This window comes from Lissotriton vulgaris, chromosome 8 (genome assembly GCF_964263255.1).
Source record: "Lissotriton vulgaris chromosome 8, aLisVul1.2, whole genome shotgun sequence".
Lineage (NCBI taxonomy): Eukaryota > Metazoa > Chordata > Amphibia > Caudata > Salamandridae > Lissotriton > Lissotriton vulgaris.
In genome coordinates this window covers 1,217,077,928-1,217,101,224 of record NC_141696.1, presented here as the reverse complement: position 1 = coordinate 1,217,101,224, position 23,297 = coordinate 1,217,077,928, and the positions used below count along the sequence as shown (strand labels likewise).

The window sequence follows — 23,297 nt, the reverse complement described above, 5'->3', positions numbered from 1 at the left end:
AGAAGAATTAGTAGGCCTGCTTCATAGTGGATGGGGCCGGCTGAAGTAATCCTAGGCCCCATAGCCCGCACCAGAATGACCGACTCCTCGCCACATGGACTCGCCTGCTGCCTGGAACACCCAACCCAGACCAGTTGCGGTGACTGAGACCACGGAGACACTGCACATCCTGCACTAGTAAGCTGAAGAAATGTGTGGCCTATCGGGCTGCTTATGCTGCCCATCCGTAAAGTAGGTCAGGGCCCCATGGGAAAAAAACCCTTATTGTGACCAGAGGTTCAGCAAGGAAGTGCCTCTTGGCCTTCTGTGCTTCAGGCTCCGCTCCCCTGTTTTTTTTTCTCTCCATGCAGGCCAGGATGGCGTGAGATAATTTAGCGATACATCAAACACAATGTAAAATTGCCAAATTTACGACCCCGGCAGAGGATGCAGAAGGGACCACTGGACATTCAGGAGAGACTTCACAACTATTGGGAAATATCGACTCCTCCACCATTTTGCAGGCTATATAGGCCACTGAATGATCCTGGAAGCAATAATATGAGAAGTGGGGTTGGAGGTGTTACTGCTTCAACAGGATTTTCGCGGAGTGACTGACCGTCTCGCAACTGGAAAACAAAGTGAAGGAACTCTCAAGTATGGTTTCTCATCTTTCCAACACCACATGTACCTTGGAGAACTGAGCAGCGGATGCAGAAAACCGAGCGGGATGCTGCAACCTCTGCTTAGTGAAATTTCCAGAGGAACTGAAGGCTTCTGCCCCAGAGACATTCCTTAACCCTTTCCATGCTCATGACGAGCTCAGCTCGTCATGAGGCACGGTGCTCGTGTGCTCATGACGAGCTGACCTTGTCATCAACAATGGAATTCAAGCATTTTCAGCACAGGAGGGGGAATATGCTCCGCAGCCAAGGTGTTAAACACTGTATCGCATCATGGGTCCCCACGGACTGTATGCCGTCCTGCTTCATCATACAATGTGCCCACAGACACATGGCATAGATGTCCCCCATCTCCCTCAAAACCCCACCATGCCCTCTTGTAGCAAAGCTCCTCAATTACACAGAAAGAGATATGATCATGAATGAGGCTCGTCGGGTGAGAGACCTGCTGTTTCAATTTCACAGCATAATGATCTTCTCCGATTACACACACCAAGTACAACAGCCGAGGAAGTCCTTTGACAAGGTCAAGCAGAAATTTAGGGCCCTCAACCTGCAATACATGCTCATTTATCCAGCAAAACTCAAGGTGATTCATTTGGCAGCATGGGACTGGCCAACTGAACAGTGTCAACTCTAGAGCAACCAAACCCTCCCTTGCGGCACATCTGATAACTGTGCCGGCCTGGATCGGTCAGCAGCGCAAGGGGGCCAATGTGGATCCTGCAGACAGCGATGAATAACCTCTCTTCAGGAGCTGACACTCACCGAATTGGACGATACTCTTGACTAAAGACACACATAATTTCCCATCAGCACCGCAATATCCTTTTCATATGATGCCTCTGCCCAGCCTATGTGGGACACTTCGATATGGACAACCAACTAGTTTGTTTAAAGGGCAACAGATGCTTCTGGGGGAAGTTTGGGGAGGGTGTATTTGTGAGAGGGAGTTATCTATGTTTGCCTGATTAGGCCTATTCTTGTTTAAAAGGTCTGTTTTACTCACACCAGTCATTACCGGACCACCACCCTTCCTCTTGTGCACCACAGCATCTCACTTACCACACACAAGTCTACTACACAGATTGTAGTTGCTTATACCAACTAACTTCCAGATGCCATGTTCCCAATGCGTTAGTTTACAATCGTGACCTGGAATGTCATTGACCACAATGACCCTACCAAACCGACTGCAGTTCGCCAAAAGGCACACCCCGTGGTGTTGCAGGGATTCTGCTCATGCACAGAACTATGCGCAGGAAACCAGGACCTCGGTGTATTGTGGTGTACCAAAAACCCACCTCAGTGCCTAGAACCTCGATCCGACTAGCATTAGTGTCTCATTCATTCTCCGTACTACAGCGAAGCTACCAATGATTAGACAACCTAGAACATGCGACTTAGGAAACTTCGTAGGAATAGTGGTAATCAAGAAAACTCTTTCGTTCTAACTCTCATACCAGTCCACAACGCAAGTAATCAGAGACACGGTATAGTTTAAAATGTTTATTTTAACTAACGTGCTCTAAGATGCAATACTTTCGCCAATATTAACAAACAGATGCATAAGAATAATACAATCAGCATTGTTACAATTCCATAAAACACAAAAGGGGAAATCATATTATAAATGACAGTGGAAACAGGATTAGCGCCGTTACCACCCTCCCTGTGCTCGGAGCTAGTTTTAATTAATAATTGAAGAAGACCTCTAGGCTTTGATGGTGGACCCCCTACCTCCAAGATCAGATGGAATGAATCACATCCCAGGACAAGAACAGCTCCTCGATGTTGGAAAGGTTGTCTCCAAGTGCCTCCTCATGCATGCAATGCAATATTAAAAGCACCCGAGCTTTAGCAGCTGCGTTTTCTATTATGTCTAATGTGTGTGGGACTGCTCAATATGAATTAACAGCATACATTGTTATTCAACCTTGGACGCGCTGTACAGACTGAGGGCACAGAGCGTGCCTAGATTTGTGAAAAACAGACAGTTCTCACGTGAAAGAGCGCAAGCATGTTATTTACGAGAGCCATATAGTGTTGTGTGCAAAAGCGGCAATAGCAGCAAAATGGCGTTTAAGCATATACCTCACTTATGCTAACATAGAAATGTGTGGAGTTGATCCCGTATCCTCACTACAGTGGTTATGCTCCTGCAGGAAACAGCTGTCCCATTTTTGCCTGATGATATACTAGGTAGGTACTTGATTGTGGAGGGAACCATGGAAGGGTGCCCTCTCTCTCTTTCCGGGGTGTTTACGTCCCCCCCACTTTAAAACAAAGTTGCACTAGTGAAGCTCTGTGACCTGATACTAGTACTGCCCTCAGGCATCAGGATTGCAAGAGGGCATTTCGCTGATGTGGTAGACCCAAAGATGGACCCTGCAGGAGTTCAGAGAAAAGGGAGGAGGGGGTCCAGAGGCCGTCTGCAAGGATGGTATGTGGGTATATAAAGCCTGGAAAATGTGGAACCCCAGCAAAAGGGCATTCACCCACTCATTGACAGCACCCAAAACTCACACATTGACCTCCTCCTGCTGCCAGTACCTAATTTGTCCTGCACATTTTACCCCGGGAATTTTGTATCACTCCCCGGTCACCCTTTAAATCAGCTCCTTGAGAGAAGGCACCTGCCCTATTTTCCTTCCTAACTATTAATAAAGATTCTGTCTCTTTGCCTGGCACTCTATGGGCAGCCGAAAAGGCTGCCTTGGGAGGCATAACCAGGGCCTACTTGAAGGTCAAGGAAGGAGAGGTGGGTCAGCAGGTGACCAACCTGGAAGTTGAGATCATGAACCTAGAGCTGTTAAACAGACGGCCATCTGAGCCTACAATCAGACACCTGACTACAGCCAGGGCATCACTCTGCCAACTAGCTTTCAATGAGGTCTTTAAATTCCGGAAGGCGTCACCCAAAGGTTGTAGGCGCCAAATTGAGCAAACTGTTTTACTGGCTAGCAGTGAGAGATACCATCCCTCACACAGTCCCATGGGTGATCGATGCCCAGGGGGCAACAGTGGTGAGGGCAGTATAAATTGCAGCAACTTTATACCTCCCATGTGTGGCCCTTCAGAGAGACATTGCATCCACTCATTAAGTACCTCCCCATAACCATTGTCGACCCTCATCCAAATGCTGGGCACTTGAATAGCCCTTACATGCCAGTGAAATTCGACAAGCCCTTCATGAGCTAAATGCTGGGAAATCCCTGGGACAAAATGGCTAACCCATGGAGTACTACTAACGGTCTGCGATGCTCCTCAGACCCCATGATGGACATGTTCCAAGAGGCGATAAAGACAATTTCCCCATTAGCTGTACTTGACCACCATTGTAGTGCTGCACACGGTGTGTCATCCCACAGATCGATGTGAAGCATATCAACCAATTTCGCTAATTAATTCGGAGCTCTAGATCTATGCCAAGGCACTGGCAACTGTCTCTTTCCCCTCCTATCCAACCGGACAAAAGCGGCTTCATGCCACTCCGCATGAGGCACTGCATCCACAGATGCAACTAGCTCACTTAGCTGAAATATGGGACCCAGCCGCACAGTTATTGATTGGCTTCGAAAAACCTTCATCTCTGTTGACTGGTCCTTCATGGACCAAGTAATTCCAAAATTGTGCTTTAGGCCGAGATTCATCTCTTACGTTGTGGTGCTATACCCACACCCAAGGGCACAGGTCGGTGTGAATGACACCCTTTCTGGCCCCTTCCCAATCAGGTGGGGCACACAACAGGGATGCCCAGTGTCCCACCTCTTATTTACACTAGCGGTAGAGCCACTGGTGACATGGGACCATTGCGAATCCCAGGTGTGGGGTTTTGATTGGGGACTGGCAGTGGGAGACTGGATATTGCTTTACCCAGACTATATTCTTCTAATCCTCACACAGCCTTCCCTTACTGGCCCCCATATTCTCCAGATGTTCTTTGCTTACAGAGAGGCATCACCTCTACAGGTCAATTTTACTAGGTCTCTCCTGATCCCACTCAAAGGAGATCAGGATGGGGTGAACTGGCATGCATGGCTGTCGGTCCACAAGTTGAGCTTCCAATATCTGAGAGTGCACATTGCCCGGGAGCCCAACCTAACCTGGAGTCTAAAACTGTCCTCATTGGACTGTCAGCAACCTTGGGCACGTGGTCAAGACTTCCACTAAATATACTAGGCAGCTTGCCACTATTTAAAATGATGCTCCAACGCATCCTACACACACTCCAGAACATCCCTCTACCGATACCACTAGCCTGGTTCTGGAAAATGACTTAAAAAATGAGCTCCTTTCTCAGGCTGGATAGGCCGGCCCAAGTGGCACACAGTCACTGTGTCCGCTTTACATATTATGGGGTTTTGGACATGGTGGAGTTGCTTGCATATTACTGGGTGTCACAATTTCTAAACCGGAATGATTGGAAGAGTGGGGATTGGTGGGACCCAGCGTTCAGCTTGATGTGGCCCTAGTGGTATGAGAACTAATACTCAACATTCTGTATGGAGGCCCGATACCCTGATCATTAGCTGACATTACAAGAACGGTCATCGGGTTGTGGTGCTAGGACCTGAGGATGATGAGTTGAGATCGGAAAATCACCCTTGAAACACCCCTATGGACCAGTAGTTGGTTACACCACACTGCTCAACCAGATGGCTTTAGACGGTGGGACCTCATTGGGATCTCAAAGCTAGGAGACCTCCAGTAGGGATCCCACTTGGGGTCCTTTAGGGAAACTCCAGGAGTAATATTACCCGTATAAGTCACAGTTGTACCATTACTTGCAGTTAAGGCACACACACCCAACCCCCACCACTCACTTCTGGAATCTATACCAGAGTGTAACTCTCTACAGGCATAACCTTTTATGGGCCCCATCGACAGATCGAGTAGCTCAAATTTCTACATATCTCTGATCAGCAACTTCCCCGGTTCTCTCCTGAACCTCAAAGCCTAATGGGGCATGCACTCGTCCCTCCAGTGGGCGAGCCCTTTAGATGGGCCGGATTGGAGGGACGCGTGCATGTCTACCATAGTATTTGTGATCCCTTCCAAACTCCGGTTCATTCAGTTCAACTAATTACAAGCAACATATTTCACACCCATGCACTTATAGTAATCCAACTAACTAGCCACATGCAATTTGTGCCAAGGGGCAGAAGCACCCCTCTATCGCACGATGTGGGATTGTCCAGTCATCCTGGGATACTGGAGGAAGATGTTCACACACAGAGATTTATGGGGAACTGGGTGAAGTCATTGAGCCCTCCTCGAGGATAGCACTGTTGGGACTTTGCAGTTCTAAGGGGGATTGGACACTTTTGGTATCGGGACAGTATTGACCAAATGTGATATAACCAAACATTGGCACTCCCCCAGCCCCACTCCGCTGGCAAGCTGGGGCACAGCATTGGACTGGTGTGCCGACCTCGAATAACTGGTTGATAACTCATGAGGCTGCCCCAAGAAATATGAGCGGATGTGGGGGAAATTAATGGCTTATCAATGTCTTGCCTGATGGGCGGTGGCTGGGTTTTATGTGTAAGTAGATGTAAACTCCGAACTTCTGTCGACTGTTGTGTTATTATTGTGTTACTGTATAAAGATGGTGAATCTAAATAAGATGATAGATATATAATATACATATACCTCGATGTCAGGGGTAGGAATGTGACGGTATTCTACCACTCATATATTCCACTAGTCGTGGAGCAGGGTTCTTCAATGCATACAAGAGAGTTTTCTCCTGTGTCTGCATTACGTCTTTTCCTATTTATTTGTGCACTAGGTCGGGGCTGGTGGAGCGGGAGAGGAAGGCGCCCCAGTCTCAGATAGGAATGCATCCGTCTGTGAATGAAGGATAAACTGTAATCTGCCCAAGATGCACTACAGCGCATACCCCCGATCGCAGAATTTGTGGGGACAAAATGTGTGTGTGCAAGTTAGTTAGTGGTTTTTGTACATCCAAATTCTCTCTGTGACCTTACACATACTCCAAATGCACCAATTTTTAACAATCAGAGGTTGTGAATTTGGCGTTAGTTATTTTTAAAAACTGCGTGAGTTTCCAGTTTGTTGGCCTAAGTTAAATCAATGTATTTGTTACTTTTTACGTTGTCTTCTAGTATCATGGATAAAATCTTAGGTTCCATCTCTTTTCATTCTACAGGCCCTGGAAAGTGAATTTGTCTCGTGCCAACTACATCAGTGGATTGACCTCATTTTTGGATACAAACAGCGAGGGCCAGAGGCTGTGCGGGCTCTAAATGTCTTCCACTACCTCACGTACGAAGGCTCCGTGAACCTCGACAGCATCACTGATCCGGTGGTGAGAGAGGTAGGTGACAAGAGGCCGCTAGCCCGTCATTGCTTTCTAAATCCCAGCGGTCGTGTTCCGTTGAAATAATCCTTTAGTCACATTCATTCTTACCAAACAAGATGGTTGTGCATGTTCTGCAAGAACAAAGTTTGCATGGGACGAGAACCTAGTCGGCCTTAGGGGGGCGTTGAGTCATCAAAACGCCAGGAGTAGCAATAGAGATCAGATATTGTTCATGAGCACTTTCAGTGACTGCACAGCGCCAGGATACTGTTTAAGCAGTAATTAGCGCTATATAATTTTCACCAGCCTTTCACTTAATGCTTTTTTTTCAGATTTAGTGGAAGCTACAGTGCCTTCCCTTTCATAGACTGAGGAAGGGGGAGCACGAAAGTCACCGGTTTATTGACACGAGGCATGAACAGAAACCTTGATAGCATTCGTACTTTGCACCCTTTACAAACTGTGCATCCTTGCATTTGGCAGCAATTAGAATATTTGAAGCTCGTTTCCTGAAGGCACCCTTCTTTTTATGCCAATTAACTGTTTATTAGTTATTTAATGAAGGGGATGGGAAACCACAGCTCGCTAGGAGCCTTGTCTAGTTGAACTTGGAGGAGGATGTCTTACTCTTGACACCTCTAAAATTGCATGAATGAGATGAGAATGCAAGATAGGCTCTTCAATTAGTGGGAGGGCTACCAATGGGGCTAGTGGAGTGCACAGTACAGGTGTGTAGATATTATATTGCTCTCTTCAGGGCATTCACATGGTAAAAACAAGGCTATAATGTGCTAGGACAGGATATGATGAATTTTGTTATTGTGTGACCTAGGCTTCCTTATATTGTAAATATGGAAAGTAATGCATCTAGATATTTGGATCTGAGGAAGTGGCAGACATTAAAGCAAAGCCTGGTAGTATTTCTTCTCTTTCTTTTTATGTATGCACACATGGTTCAACAATTTAAGGGGATATCATGAGAGTGCGTTATGGCCTTCTGCTCAGTAGGAGTAGACTGTGATCAAGATTGGAGAAACTTGTTCTCCAGTGTGTTGTGGGTGGTGGACATGGAAGTGGAGAGTCATAAGGGACTGGAGAGCAAGGCTATGGTATGTTGACGAGTTGAATTGTGTCCAATGGACTGTTTGGCAGGGAGTAGGTGAGTGTCCTCAGAGCCCATGTTGAGTAGTTTTCGCTTGAACATAACCAGAGCAATTAGGCCTTAACCAGTGATGCCCTTGTCACATTATCCTAAGTGATGGTAGTTGGATTTGTATAAGACGTGCAATAGCTTAAATTGCCACTTCTTTATAAGTGAAGGTCTCACCTCTTGAGATGAACCTCCAGGTCACAGGTTTCCTGATTGGTTAAGTAAACCACATATAACTAGCACAGAGTAATGGGCCAAACTGCCTCAAGGTGTAGGTGTGCAGGTAGAGATCGTTAATCACTGACAATAACCAAATGGCAGAATGCGACTGCCCATGTCAAGCATTAGAACGCATTACGTGCCTACAGAGCACCTGCTCTCTGTAGAGTGTCATTCACGTGCCACCACTTATGTGCCGTTCATATGCAGGCCCAGTGTTGTGAAGTGCCCCTGCCTATCTGCCACTTTTATTTTGTAGATTTGCCAACTTTGAATCATTTTTCGCCATGTGAGGAAAGGGGCGGTCTTAGGTAGGAGACTGTGGAGCGGGGCTTAGGGCGGGCCGGAATAACAGGCGTGGAGGCCGTATGAAGTGCGCTATGATTAGCGAAAACTTTATTGTTCATACAAAAGAAACACGGGTCAATGGATGAGAAGGTTCGGGTGAAAATCCAGATGGGTTGTAGAGGTGAGGTTTTCGGGAAGGCTCCGTAGGGATGTTCGCTGCTGGGCTGCGGTCGTCTTTCCGTGGTGTAGGTACGGTGAGTCACTCGGAGGAAAAGAGAACGAAAACAGGGCGATTAGTCCAGGGGTAACAAAACTTATCTCAATACTGACACCAACACCTGGGGCTGTGTGTGGAGGGTTTGGTAGGACGTGACGGGTTTGGGTTGTGGTAAGAGAGGGAAACGGGTAGAGGGGGGAAAGCGTGCGTGGACGGGAGAAAGAAAAAGTGCGCAGTTCTATACAGTGTCGGTGCACGTTTTTACAGTGAAAGTGGTTCGAGGCGCTATTTACACTATGTACACATCTACCAGTGGAAACAGGGGAAAATGGTAACGAGGTACTCACATGCCCCGCCGTAACTCTCCTGTGAGTTACGGCCGCTCTCCAGCCACCTCCTGAGGACGCCACCAGTCCTCACACCAGACGTCTTCTTCGTCTGCTTCTTCCTTCCGGTCCTTCGGTCCTTCCGTTGCTGGTTCTCCGAGGTCTGCCAACTCCTGCCACGAGCTCGCTGTTGGGAATCCCGAGTCGTTCGAGTCGTCGGCTTTTCTACTCTCCTGCCGGTATCCGGTCGAATGACTTCCGGGGTTAGGTGAGTTCACTTCCGGTCCTTCACTATCGACCCTACTTCCGGGGTCATGAAGGGACGTTTCTAGTCCGTCTTGCATCGGGTTATCGATGGGGCCTGCGGGAAGACAGAGAGAGGAGTAGTTCCGGAGGGATAAGAGTCCATAGTGCTCCGCCGTTCCCTCGAGGTAGGGGTCAACCCTTCACATTCCCTTCCCCTAGGAGTGTTTCTTGTAGGGTTTGAGGGTGGCGGATATCGGGAGAGATAGTCTGCATTGCCCTGTTCTAGGCCTTTTCGATGCAATGTTCGAAAACTGAAAGGTTGGAGGGAAAGAAACCAGCGAAGCACTCGATCATTGTGTCCCCGGTTGCGAGCCATCCATTCAAGTGGAGCGTGGTCTGTATACAAAATGAATTCCCTACCGTCAAGGTAGTAGCGAAGACTCTCCACTGCCCACTTAATAGCGAGTGCTTCTTTTTCAACAACCGAATAGTTGATTTCCCTGGGAAACAGTTTTCCGCTAAGATACAGAATGGGTTTCTCTGCTCCTTCAGAATCTTTTTGAGACAGAACTGCCCCTAGACCTTGATCCGACGCGTCAGTTTGCAAAATAAAAGGCTGACTATAATCAGGACTCATCAACACAGGTTCAGAGGTCAAGGCTTTCTTCAGGAGGTTGAAGGCTCGCAGGAGTACAGGAGATGGTTGTTTGAGGGTATCCTCTGTTTTTGCGGTCTTTTTGAGGAGATCCGTTAGGGGAGCTGCCACTTGTGAAAAGTTGGGAATGAACCTCCTGTAATAACCCAACATACCCAGGAAGGCACGTAGATCTTTTCGTGTTTTTGGGAAGGGTATCGCCTGTATTGTTTTTACTTTGCTCTCTTGAGGACGAATGTGTCCTTCACCCAACAAATAGCCGAGATATTTTACACTCTGAGCCGCTAATGTGGTTTTAGCCGGGTTAATGGTAAATCCGTATTTGCCCAGAGAAGAGACTACTGAATACAAATGGGATAGGTGTTGTCTCCAAGTGTCACTGTAAATGACGATGTCATCAAGATAAGCACCTGCATACTGGGCATGAGGGCGTAGGACTTGATTCATGGCCCTCTGAAAGGTCGCCGGGGCCCCATGTAGGCCGAAGGGCATTACCTTAAAATGGAACAGGCCTTCGGGGGTGGAGAAGGCGGTCTTGTGTTTGTCCTCGGCTTTCAGCGGAATCTGCCAATAGCCCTTACACAGATCAAGGGTGCTAATGTACCTCGCTTTGCCTATTCGCTCTACCATCTCGTCCACACGAGGAAGAGGATACGAATCAAAGGCGGAGATCTTATTCACCTCCCTGAAGTCAATACAAAACCGTGTAGAACCATCGGGTTTAGGGACTAAAACAATGGGCGAATTCCAACTACTGCTGGATGGTTCGATGATACCCATTTTTAGCATTTGGTTCGTTTCTTCTTTGATTACAGCTCGACGGGCTTCCGGAATACGGTACGGTCGTTGCCTTACCGTTTTCCCTGGTTCAGTGTGGATGGCGTGTTCTACCACAGTGGTATGCCCAGGTAGGGATGAAAAGACTGCTTGTAGGGGTAACAGTGAACGACAAAGCTCTTGTTTCTGTCGTTCTGGCAAACCGGTGTCGAAACATCCTTCAAACAAGAAGGATTCGCGACCCGATAGAACAGGACGTGGGCCCTCCCATTTCTTGAGGAGGTTGATGTGATAGATTTGGTTGTTTCCCCTATTGGCATCTGTTTCAACCTCGTATGTGACTGGAGTCACTTGCCTTACTATTGTAAACGGACCCTGCCACTGACCCAATAGCTTATGGTCCGAAGAGGGAATTAAAAGGAGTACCTGGTCTCCTGGAACAAATACTCTTGGTTTGGTTCCCTTATCGTACTGGTTTTTCTGAGTGGATTGTGCTGCGACAAGGTTCTGCTTGACAATTTCACGGACCTCTCCTAAGTGGGTTTTTAGATTTTCAATGTATTCTGGAAGAGGACGAGTCCGGTCGGGCTCTGCCTCCCAAGCCTCGCGAGCCATATCCAACAGGGTTCTGGGTGCCCGGCCATACAATAATTCATATGGCGAGTAGCCTGTACTGCTTTGTACTTTACAGCGGATGGCAAAAAGAGCGAGGGGCAGCATTTCCTCCCAACGTTTACTCTCTAGTCCCAACAGTTTTTTTAGAGTGGTTTTTAGGGTTGCATTATAGCGCTCGACTAAACCGTCGGTTTGGGGATGGTAAGCGGAAGTTTTTATTTGCTTGATTCCCAGTGTAGAACAGACCTGACGCATTAGCGAGGAAACAAAGGGAGTACCCTGATCGGTTAAAATTTCTCTGGGAAAACCCACTCTAGAAAAGATGGCAATAAGGGCTTTAGCTATGTTCTGTGTTGTCGGTTGACGGAGAGGGACTGCTTCAGGGAAGCGAGTGGCGTAATCCACCAGTACTAGGGCGTACCTGCATCCACTCCTGGATGGTAAGAGGGGGCCTATAAGGTCCATTCCCACTCTAGAAAAAGGAACGTCAATTAGAGGTAGAGGCTGGAGGGGAACCCTTGGAGGTCTATACCGACTATTTTTTTGGCACACCGGGCACTCTCTACAGTAACGTTTAATCTCAGCATATACTCCTGGCCAATAAAACTTCTCTAATATGGCTTCCCCCGTCTTCTCATCACTGAAGTGCCCTCCCAGTAGATGACTATGGGCCAAAAAGAGTACTTTCTCCCGAAATAGTCCAGGAATGACTAACTGTGCATTTTTCTGAGGTCCCCCTTTCCTATAGAGGAGTCAGTTTTTTATGAAGAAATAAGGACCTACTTGCAATGGATCCTCGTTGGGAAGAGCACGTCCCCATGCATCTTGGAGAACCGGATCTTCCTGTTGGGCGGCTCGAAACTCTCTGTCGGTCTCCCAGGGATGGGTATCCGTTTGTGCAGGACAGGCCAAAGAGAAGTCCCTTTTCTCTTTTTTCTTTTGTGTTTTGGATTTCAAGGGTTTTGGTGAATGTTCTGTAGCAGGGAAGTCTCTTGAGAAAGGTGCTTCAGCCCACCATTTCTTTAGCGAGTCTGTGGTATCCTGTAGGAGGTGAGGAAGACCACTATAATCGCTACCTAATATAGCCTCTTCAGGAAGATTCGGAACCAATCCGACAGTCAAGGAACTCCCGCTAGTACTGGGATGTTGTACATATACTTTGGCCGTTGGATAGCATTTTGTGTCTCCGTGGACACACTTGATGGCTACAGTTCCTGTTACAGGTTCCGGAGAGTGGGGGAGATCTTGGGGTCTTAACACGCTGTGTCTGCAGCCTGTGTCAGCAAGCGCCATCATTTGGTGTCCCTTGATCTGTATCGGACAGTGAAAGGGTGGAGGAGCTGATTCAGCATTGAAACATACGTAGTTTTTAGCTACACCTATTTCCATCGGCTCTTCTTTCTGGGGGCATATGCGTGCTATATGTCCGTAACCTCCACAATGATAACACTGCGGACCGGGTTGTGGCGGTCTCGGCATTACTGGATACGGCATTGGAGGTACCGGCTCCGGTTTGCGGAGCACAGGTGGAGGTCTTGGTGGCCGTACATGACTGCCATGACTCGGTCGTGGGGTATGTTCTTCTTTTGCCCGTTGGGAGTCTTGTGCTCGATTATATGCGCTAGCAATTTCAACCGCACTGTCAAGAGTAAGTCGTGCATGTTGACGCACCCACTTTTGTGTGGCAGGATGTAGCGAGGTGAGGAATTGCTCTAGATAAATCTTGGCCAGTATCTCGTCTTTACTGGATGTGGCCGGTTTTAGCCATCGGTTAGCCAAGTCTTTTATCCGAAAGGACAACGCCCTGGGATTCTCTTGTGGACCCTCCTTAGCCTGACGAAGACGAACCCTATACGTCTCGTCATCAATCCCGAGCCGTTCCAAAATACAAGCCTTAATATCCTCGTACGGTGTTGCCCCTTGTATGTTTGCCTGTTGATACGCTGCCTGTAGTTCCCCGGTTAGTAGGGGACCAAGGTTATGACCCCAACGGTCGGCGGGCTAGGCTGCGGCCTGTGCCAAACGTTCAAAGTTCGTGAAGAAAAAATCGGGATCCTCTCCCGCTACGTATTTCTGCAGGTCAACAGAGGGAAGAGAGGCCATCGGTTTTTGTTGTCCCATGACTGTTGCAAGTTTCTCAAGTGTCTTATCCTGAGCTGTGCCCTGACCCTTTAGGACATCGTACAGCTGTCCCCGGTCATCTTCTGCAGTTTTAAGGAATTGTTCCATCAGTTTTCCTAGGTGTTCCTGTCCTTCTGCTAGTTGTTTGACTGCGGCCTCCATGCTTCCGGATGATCCCACTTCTGACACCAACTGTGGAGCGGGGCTTAGGGCGGGCCGGAATAACAGGCGTGGAGGCCGTATGCAGTGCGCTATGATTAGCGAAAACTTTATTGTTCATACAAAAGAAACACGGGTCAATGGATGAGAAGGTTCGGGTGAAAATCCAGATGGGTTGTAGAGGTGAGGTTTTCGGGAAGGCTCCGTAGGGATGTTCGCTGCTGGGCTGCGGTCGTCTTTCCGTGGTGTAGGTACGGTGAGTCACTCGGAGGAAAAGAGAACGAAAACAGGGCGATTAGTCCAGGGGTAACAAAACTTATCTCAATACTGACACCAACACCTGGGGCTGTGTGTGGAGGGTTTGGTAGGACGTGACGGGTTTGGGTTGTGGTAAGAGAGGGAAACGGGTAGAGGGGGGAAAGCGTGCGTGGACGGGAGAAAGAAAAAGTGCGCAGTTCTATACAGTGTCGGTGCACGTTTTTACAGTGAAAGTGGTTCGAGGCGCTATCTACACTATGTACACATCTACCAGTGGAAACAGGGGAAAATGGTAACGAGGTACTCACATGCCCCGCCGTAACTCTCCTGTGAGTTACGGCCGCTCTCCAGCCACCTCCTGGGGACGCCACCAGTCCTCACACCAGACGTCTTCTTCGTCTGCTTCTTCCTTCCGGTCCTTCGGTCCTTCCGTTGCTGGTTCTCCGAGGTCTGCCAACTCCTGCCACGAGCTCGCTGTTGGGAACCCCGAGTCGTCGGCTTTTCTACTCTCCTGCCGGTATCCGGTCGAATGACTTCCGGGGTTAGGTGAGTTCACTTCCGGTCCTTCACGGGATAAGAGTCCATAGTGCTCCGCCGTTCCCTCGAGGTAGGGGTCAACCCTTCACAGAGACTTTGTGCCAAACAATGTGTATTTCTCCAGCGCCTCACAAACGATTGCAAGTCTGCCGCTCATGTCCTGTGGTGTTTGCACCCCCACTAATGAACATCGGCTGTGCAGAGGCTCCAAAAACGAGCTTGAAGCCTACTCAATGCGGTGGGTTTCATCTCTCCTTTTGATCCTGAATGTGATTTTGGCTTATCACTTGGTGAAATTGTCTCATATAATTTGTGTGAATAATTATTTAATTCACGCAGCATTCCTTTGCATTTTCAGTTCTAAGTAGAAAATTCACGCCCCTAAAAGAAAAGCAAGGAATAGGTGAGCTACTTAGACCTGACCAGGACCCATTTGAAATCTTTGAAGGAGGAGAGCCAGAGGTAAGAAGTGAGGGAGTAAAAAAGGGGAAGAGTGAAACTGAGTCAAAGAGGGGCTTTGTTGTAGGGTCTCTTTGAATTTAGCAATGTTTTCCATATTGACAAGTTTTGTGGCCAACAGAATGAAGTTGCATCCTGTCATGGAAAAGATTCACTGCTATTTAGGGTTTATCATGGTCAAAATATATAGCTGTTGGAATCCTGAATGGATATATACAATTTGTCTTTTCAAGGGGAAAAAAAATTCAATGTTTTAGATGCCTTTCCTGGTGCTACAAGTCTGTCTTTTGTTTTTTAAGCATTTTGATTAGTATGCTTTGTTTTTCCTGATATTCCCAAGAGCGACACACCAAGTTGGCAAATTAGAGCTCCTTTAGATTTTTTGAGAGGGCCTCCTGGCTTTTTGTGGTTTTGACCTTAGTCGGGTGTTTTTTCCATACCACACCACCCAAGGTCACAGTCTGAGAAGCATGTATTTTAGTGACTATCATACTAGGTAATTCCTCATCTGCTCTGCTGTAGAAGAATGTACCAGGTTGGAAACTGGAACGAAGATCAGAAATATCTCTCTTACCAAAGCCCGCTGAATCCTAGTCATGACTACACAGCGCTGCCTCACTTGCAATAATACTTTGCAATATAGCAGATAGATTCTCGCAACGTTTGGAGAGATGGTGTGATCATCTAGTCTTATGAAGTGAGAATTGCACTCCCTGTGCCTTCTGTTTTGGTTTTTCCAGGACTGGGTGGGTAATTTCAATCACTTAGTGTTTGGCATATTCATCCCTAGATCGGTAAATACGTTGTTGTCTTCCAAATAGTCATGGCCAAGCTTAAACTTCATCTATTATTTGTTACAAGGCCCAACATATATGGCCATTCATTTCTGGATATTTAATTGTTGACTATTTGTATAACTCTATTTTGGTGACTTTTAGGTAAGAGTGAAATCTAATTAGAGTGTGTGGCAGGCACAAAGATCCAATTTGTATGGTGGACATCTTTTGACTTCAGAATCTTATTTTACTGGGGACCAAAAGAAATACCATATACACCTCTTGTAGTTAATAGGAACAGTTTCTGATTAGAAAAATCTGGACTTGTGTGGTGGTTCTTGATGAATTATGATGTTGACCAGATTCATTTCAATTCATAGTGTCCAGACTGAGTTTCTCTCGAACCAATAAATAGACAGTCCTGAAGAAATCCAGATATGCCACATACAGATTAATCTGGTTACTGGTAGTGAACTTGTGCAATATATGAATCAGCACATCAATCTTCTCAGTTTTGGGTAAAACAGGCTAAAGCTTCCTTGTATTGGTGACAAAATGTAATTGCCTGTTATCACTTGTTTGGTTAATTTAAGGCTACCTGAGAGATGGTTTTACAGACAATGTTGATCAGACACAACATATCACCTGGCCTATTTTGTAAATGGCCACAAGATTGAAAGTAGTCTAGAGCAGTAAAAACAGCAGAGGCTGTTTTTAACTTGACAACAACCAGTCAGTACCTTAGCTGAAATACTTCAGGAGGCATTATATTAAGTCCAGGTGTAGTGCCTTTTGTTAGATGTCTGAAGGGATTCTCAATATATTTTTGGAGAACAGACTTCCAGCCTATGTGCATATACCCTCCAACTCACTCCACTATTTCTCTCTGCTCTGGTTTGCTTACTGATGTTTCTCAGCCTTTGCTGGCATTGAAAATAGTGGTGAAAAATGGGCCAGACAGATACTCTAAAATATTAGCCTTGATATTTGACCTCCGTTCGCATAGGCCTTTAGCAAAGCATATACACAATTTGCTATGATTATTTCCCTGAGTGGCAGCTTCCAGCGCCTCACACATTTATGGAGCAAATCATTCTCTTGATCAACAATTAGTAAATCGGTTTCATTTGTCTGAAGCTTGCTTCAATGAGACTCTTTATCGAATCCTTAATCTATATCTGTGGTGTTTAACATTGTTGGTCATACCAGTTAACCACCTCCTTGATAGATTCCTGAGTTCTATACTCTTTGATTATTTACTTTGTAATCAGTTGTAGAATGATGTCCATAAGATTCTCATAGTGGGCATTGATTTCATGCTCTTTCCTGTCAGGTTCCTATTCAAGAAGGCTACGTAAGGGAGGGAGGCTGCATGTTCTGCTGTTTTGTCTTGTTGGCTCACGCCTTAATTGTTTTCATGTAGAGATGGTTCAATCTTCAAATATAGTGTCAGTGGATAATTTTCACTTTGAAGGTGGAGCAAGATCTTAAAGTTCTCTAATCTGTCTCAGTCTATTATATTTCATCAGTAAATAGTCACTGGCTGTGCTGTCCACTCTTGCATGGTACATATGGATATACCTGCTCTGAAAATGAAATGAGCTCTGTGTAGAGATCTGCTCTCTATTGTCTCAAATGAAGACCTGAAGAGTTATGCCAAAATGCTCAGGTTTTTGTATTGATGTTCACGCATATCAACTGCATGGTATTTTGCCACCAACATATTGTCAAGGTGAGTAGAAGCAAAGGTAGAATAGTAAATCTACACTTCTAATGTTTGCTTACCTTGACGATATGCTAAAAACGCCCGCAGCACAAGCTCCCATTGAAAAATCTATGTTTTTGACCAAGATGTGGAGGGCCAGGAGGAAGGGGGCCCTGCTAGGGGCCCCCAATGTTGCTTTCAAACTCCCTTTCTATGTCCGAAAGTACGACATGGAATGGCTGTCAGAAACAAACATAATCCCAATAGCGGAGATGCCGTCATGAAGGGATTATGAGGAGTTTCCAACGCACCAATTCGGCCTGCCGGAAAGCGTCAGTCGGACCCTCCGACTGCACGCTTTGTAATGCATCTGTCGGACCATAGCAGCAGATGGTGGTCGGACGGCAACCGATGAACCGTTGGTTGCCGTCCAACAGCCATCGTAATTATGCCCTAAGTGTCTTTGCTATTTGGATGATAGTAATGGTGATATCACCAAACAAGAGAAATATTTAACTTAGTCAACATGTATCAAGAACCCATCATAGGCAGCTCTTCCCTTTTTTTGGGGGGGGGGGTCAGCCATTTCCACAATATCCATGATGGTCCTAAAATGATAACAAAACATCGGTCTTTTGTATCCTGTTCATTGTTGTCACAGAGTGGAATGACGATTTGGCGGTCATTGGCATGTATGTAAAAGCCTATGCCATTCCTGACAAGGAGCTCATGCACAGGTTTCAAGGCTCTGTATTCCTCGAAAACCTTCAGGTACTGTTGCCAGCATCCTGACTAAAGCATTTGTAGTGTTAGTATTAATGCCTGGTAAGTAATGCTCAAAGTTTCTAACTATGCTGATAGGTATGTGGTCTCCCAAGCATTGCCTGGGATCCACGACACATTGTTAAAGGATCTTTCACACTGCTGACTTCTGTGTGTCATTTTACTGAATTGAAAGAGCCTTCTTTTGTACAAGGTAGAACACTTGGGTGTTCCAGGTACACATCTTACCCATGTAGTTGACTTACATTGCATGACATGTGCAAAGTCATGGATTTCTCGAAGCTGTGGTTTTGGTATGAATAAGGGATTTATTCTTGCCTGGCTGCTATTTATACTGGGCACGAGAATGAAGAGTATATTTCCACTGAAAAGGGGTAGTAAGCACTTACCTTCTATTGCGAATTTTAGTGATACCATCTTGTACAGCTTCAGCCAGCTTGGTCTCCAGCAAAGTCCCAAATAGGGGTGATTGGGTCACAGAACTAATGCAGCCATTACATGGTCTGTTTGCCCCAATGGTCACAGGTTTGAGTCCCAGGGAGGCCACCCAACCACTCACCCTTCAGAGCCAAATAAAATGAGAGGGTAACACACAGCGTCTGTTAAGAGGGCCAAGCGAAAACCTCTGGAATTCTATGCACTCTCCCAAATCCCATGTTTTATGGTATGCAGTGTTATATTTTGCCCTAAAAGCTTTATGCAATTGATATTTAGAAATACATTTCCAGGTGACCCAAAGTATGGTTTTCAGCCCTAAAGTCCCCAACAGACGTTTTGTAGGAAGTTAATTATTATATTCATCTGGATTACCCTATTGACAATAATCAGACTCTCCCCTGCCCCCAGTGAATGCCCATAAAACCCCTGCAACCATAGTGACAGATGTTTGACGAGACTTGGCTGGAGGTCAGTGATATAATCCCTTCTACGCTAACATCCTTCTAAATTTAACCTGTGGAGCTCTTGCTATGTTCCCCATATTGAATGGAATTGCCTCTTCTTAGAGGGGCTACTGCAGAATATGTGTTGCACTGAGATCCTTTACTCCAGACAAAATACATCCCACAACTCTAGGACTCTCAGCAGCTGCTGCTGCCAATAAAGAGTAGTGGGACAGCGCGGGGGAAATTATTTTTAAAGAGCACATATCTGGCACTCCTGCTTACCCTACCGGCCAGCGCATCGGTGCTCCTTCACAGCTTCTTGGTTACTGCACGGGCTCCCCACCTAATCCAGATGCTGCGCTCATGCTGTACCAAGCATGAGAGAAGCGCCGGGATTGGCCTGAGTGGGCTGGTCTGATGCCGGCTCAGGCACAGGAAGTCTATGCCTTTTCTCCATCTATGTGCGCATATCGGTTTGGCTGTCCTAAGACGGCTGGCCAAACTAACATGCACACTTACAGTGCCCACCACTCCTCCTTTCTGCTCTCCATTGAGGATGGCCCCGCCCTAACCTCAACGGATTCGGCTCACAGTGAAAAATAAAATTATTATTTTTCAGATGCGGGCTCTGACCAGTGGGACGATGCTCCTCCGCCATTACGGAGGAGCCGCCGCTGCCTTCTCTTAGGGTGAAATTTGTAAGCATCAAAGCAAATGCAGACTGTGTGATTCAGAGCTCGTGCTAAGGAGGCATACGTTTTTTGCTGTGGTGTAGTGTTTTTCTTGCCAGAATGTCTCTAACCATTGAATTATTAACTAGATGAACCCAAAGACTATTCCAAGCGAATTGTTTCTACAGTCTTAAATCTGTAAGTATGTCACATGAGTTTTTAAGATTTTACATTTTTATGTAGACTATATTTTACCATCTTTGAGTATGTTTGTGTACAGCCATACTTATGTTTTCATACACTATTAGAATTATAAATCTAAATTAAGTTAGGCATGTGGAGAACAAAGAGAAGGACTGGCTGAGGACTTTAAGGAGGACTAGGCCTTTGTCAGTCGAATGAGACGTGGACAATATTATCTATCCATTGATGTGGCAAATCTCAGAACTGGCAAAAGACTTATGCTGCGTTGTGATGGTGGGCTGAGATGCTTGTAAGATGCTATGTTGCTGACTGCTAGGGCTTTTTTGAACAGCAGACATCAACACACATTTTGTGACATTATCACTTTGTCAACGGGAACAACTTTCTGCAGCCCTAGCAAGCAAGATGCTCCAAGTAAACTGAGGATTTCCGGTTCCAATATGCACGTACAATTAATTATTCAGATATGTGTAAACCATTTAGTATTCTTGCTTTTTAAGAAACCGCACACTTTGTTTATCAGATTTTTAGACTCGAGTCACGGATTTGTTTTCGAGTACATTTGTTTATTGTTATACTCCTTACTTTGTTCTTTGCCAGGTTATTGATTTAAATAATGATGGTAAAAATGATAGAATCAATTTAAGCAAAAATGTCAGAGTTGTGAAATGTATGAATGCGGAACAGCTGCTGGATGGGTTCTGTTGCACTGTTGAAGCTGCACTCGTGATCTTCCGTTGCCCCAGATATATGCCATCTGTTGTATGCAAAACAAGTAATAATTTACACATTGGCAGCCTGTGGGTGGTTAGTGTTTGTCTGATTTTGGGAAGCAGCAAACTTGCGCATCGAGGAAGTGTATCTTTATAGCAGTAAATGATGCAATTTAGCAAATTGTAGAGACAAAGGATCCTTAAATATCTGTTCCAGTAATAATTAAATATTTCCTGCACATCCATGACTTCATGAATCCAATTAATTTGTGTAATTTAACTCCTTAATTGACAGTGGCTGTAAAACATTGTTAATACTCTTCCAACTGAAAAGGAAAGCGTTAGGCACTTTGACGTTTCAGAGCCTAGTTGGAAGTTGGACCTCAATGTAAAGTCCTAATGCGGTGGCCCTAGCCAGAAGCTACAAATTAGTTGAGTGCCAAAGTAATATTTAAAATTCGTGTTTCAATTCTGGTTTACTTTTTTTTTTTAGTTTTTATTTGTTCTTTGCTAGTGGTGTGTTTTATTGTTGGTTATGCTTTGGAGCCTTGTATGAGAGTAGGAGAGTAGTGTCAGCCAGTTTGTAAAAATGTATGTGTGATATGTCTTAGGTAATATCATTTAATTACAAAAAACTAGACGAGAACCAGCCGTACAGTATCATATTTCTGATTTAACTATTTTGATAGCCAGTAATTAACTGTAAGTGACATGATTTGTTTACTATGGCGAGACACTTCTCCTAATTGAGCTTATCGAGTGGTCATTTATTCAAAAAGCATAAAATCTCCAGAAAAGTCCCTTGAAACTGTGAGAATCTGAAGGTAGGTGCAGTGCAGCTTGTCCTGATCACCTCTTTGTGTGGTTAAGCCATGTTTGGCAAGAGAAATGACATGATTAATGACAGCGCTATGAAACCACACCAGTGGCAGATGTACGCTGTAAAAATACATGTAGCATAAGGTTGCACATTAATATATCCATGAGTAATCCCACCCCTTCAGGGATGAACCCAGAACAGCGGAAAAACATGCATGTCTTGGAATTTCATTGACACAGTTCATCCGGTATATTTAAAGAGACTTATTTTTTTTGGTATCATCTAAGGAGGATAACATACATATATGTCTAACAACTGGGATACACATTAACCCTACCGCAGCCGTACTGATAAAAGTCTGTTAATAACATATATTATTGCTGTGATTACTTCTAAGCTCCTATTTTAGTGTATTTTTTCTTTTAAATGAATTTGTATTTATTTCGTTACCTAAATTAAAACAACTAAGTTACAGTGGTATATAAAATAGTAAAGTGAATGAAGAGTGTGCTTGTCTACAAGCGATTAGAATTTGTTTCTATTTTTAAGAGATACATATTTGAATCCACACTTGTTTATACCCTAAAATGGAGAGAAAGAATGAAGATCACAATACTCGATTGAGTAGAGGTATAAAATTTACATCAACGTACCCAAACAAAGAGATATGGAGTTTGTATCCAATATATGCTCGTAAACACACAAACCACACCTAATATCATTCCTAGTACATAAAGGGCATTGTATGTATGTATGTATATATATATATATATATATATGTATTATTGATCAAAACAATTATGTGCATGAGTTACTAAATTCAACATGTTGTCTTTTTTGAATGTTTCATATCGGTGTACCATATATGGCTACATTACATTTGAGTAAACTAAAAAGGATGTATGACGTTACAACGCATACTTTTACAATGCATACCTTTACAACGCATTTTATACAACGCAACATCCATTACAACGCATTCCATTACAATGCATGCCATTACAACGAATTTTTAAAAACTACCTTTACAACACATTCCATTACATCGCATACTACCTTTACATTGCATACCATTACAACGCATAACATTACATTGCATGTAAGGTAAGTATTGGATAGTGTAGGGGTAAAATTACTATTCTAACTCCAGTGGGTGCAACAGTAGGGTAAGTGTTGGATAGTGTAGGGGTAAAAATTACTATTCTAACTCCAGTGGGTGCAACAGTAGGGTAAGTGTTGGATAGTGTAGGGGTAAAAATTACTATTCTAACTCCAGAGGGTGCAATAGTAGGGTAAGTGTTGGATACTGTAGGGGTACTATGTGTTGTAATGCTATGCGTTGTAATGCTATGCGTTGTAATGACTGCGTTGTAATGACTGCGTTGTAATGACATGTGTTGTAGTGTCATGCGTTGTAATGGTTGCGTTGTAATGGATGTTGCGTTGTAAAAGTTTCGTTGTAATGGTAGTGCATTGTAAAAGTTGCGTTGTAAAGGTTGTTTCCCAACTAAAAATAATCGCACCAGGCTACTTTTTAATTGGTTTTTGTACTAATTGATTGCAAAGTTGGAAACGATATCATATTTTCCAGGCAGAAAGATTATGAAATCTGCTTAGGCCCTATTTGGGCTAGAAAGTGCCAAGGTAGCTAAAAGGTCAAGTTTAAAACCATCCTGCAATTACTTTACATTGTTATTCTGACTTTTTGCATAAAATCTCTAAAT

At 45.0% G+C, this 23,297-nt stretch overlaps 1 protein-coding gene across 7 annotated transcripts in view; it reads left to right on the top strand.

Moving 5' to 3' along the window:
- NBEA (neurobeachin) overlaps positions 1 to 23,297 on the top strand; it is a 1,820,918-nt gene that overhangs the window by 1,644,827 nt on the left and 152,794 nt on the right. For all 7 annotated transcript variants that reach the window (XM_086935110.1, XM_086935108.1, XM_086935109.1 and 4 more), the window contains one exon: positions 6,838 to 7,005. In XM_086935110.1, coding sequence (XP_086791236.1) covers positions 6,838 to 7,005 — 168 coding nt within the window. The remainder of the gene's footprint in view (positions 1 to 6,837; positions 7,006 to 23,297) is intronic.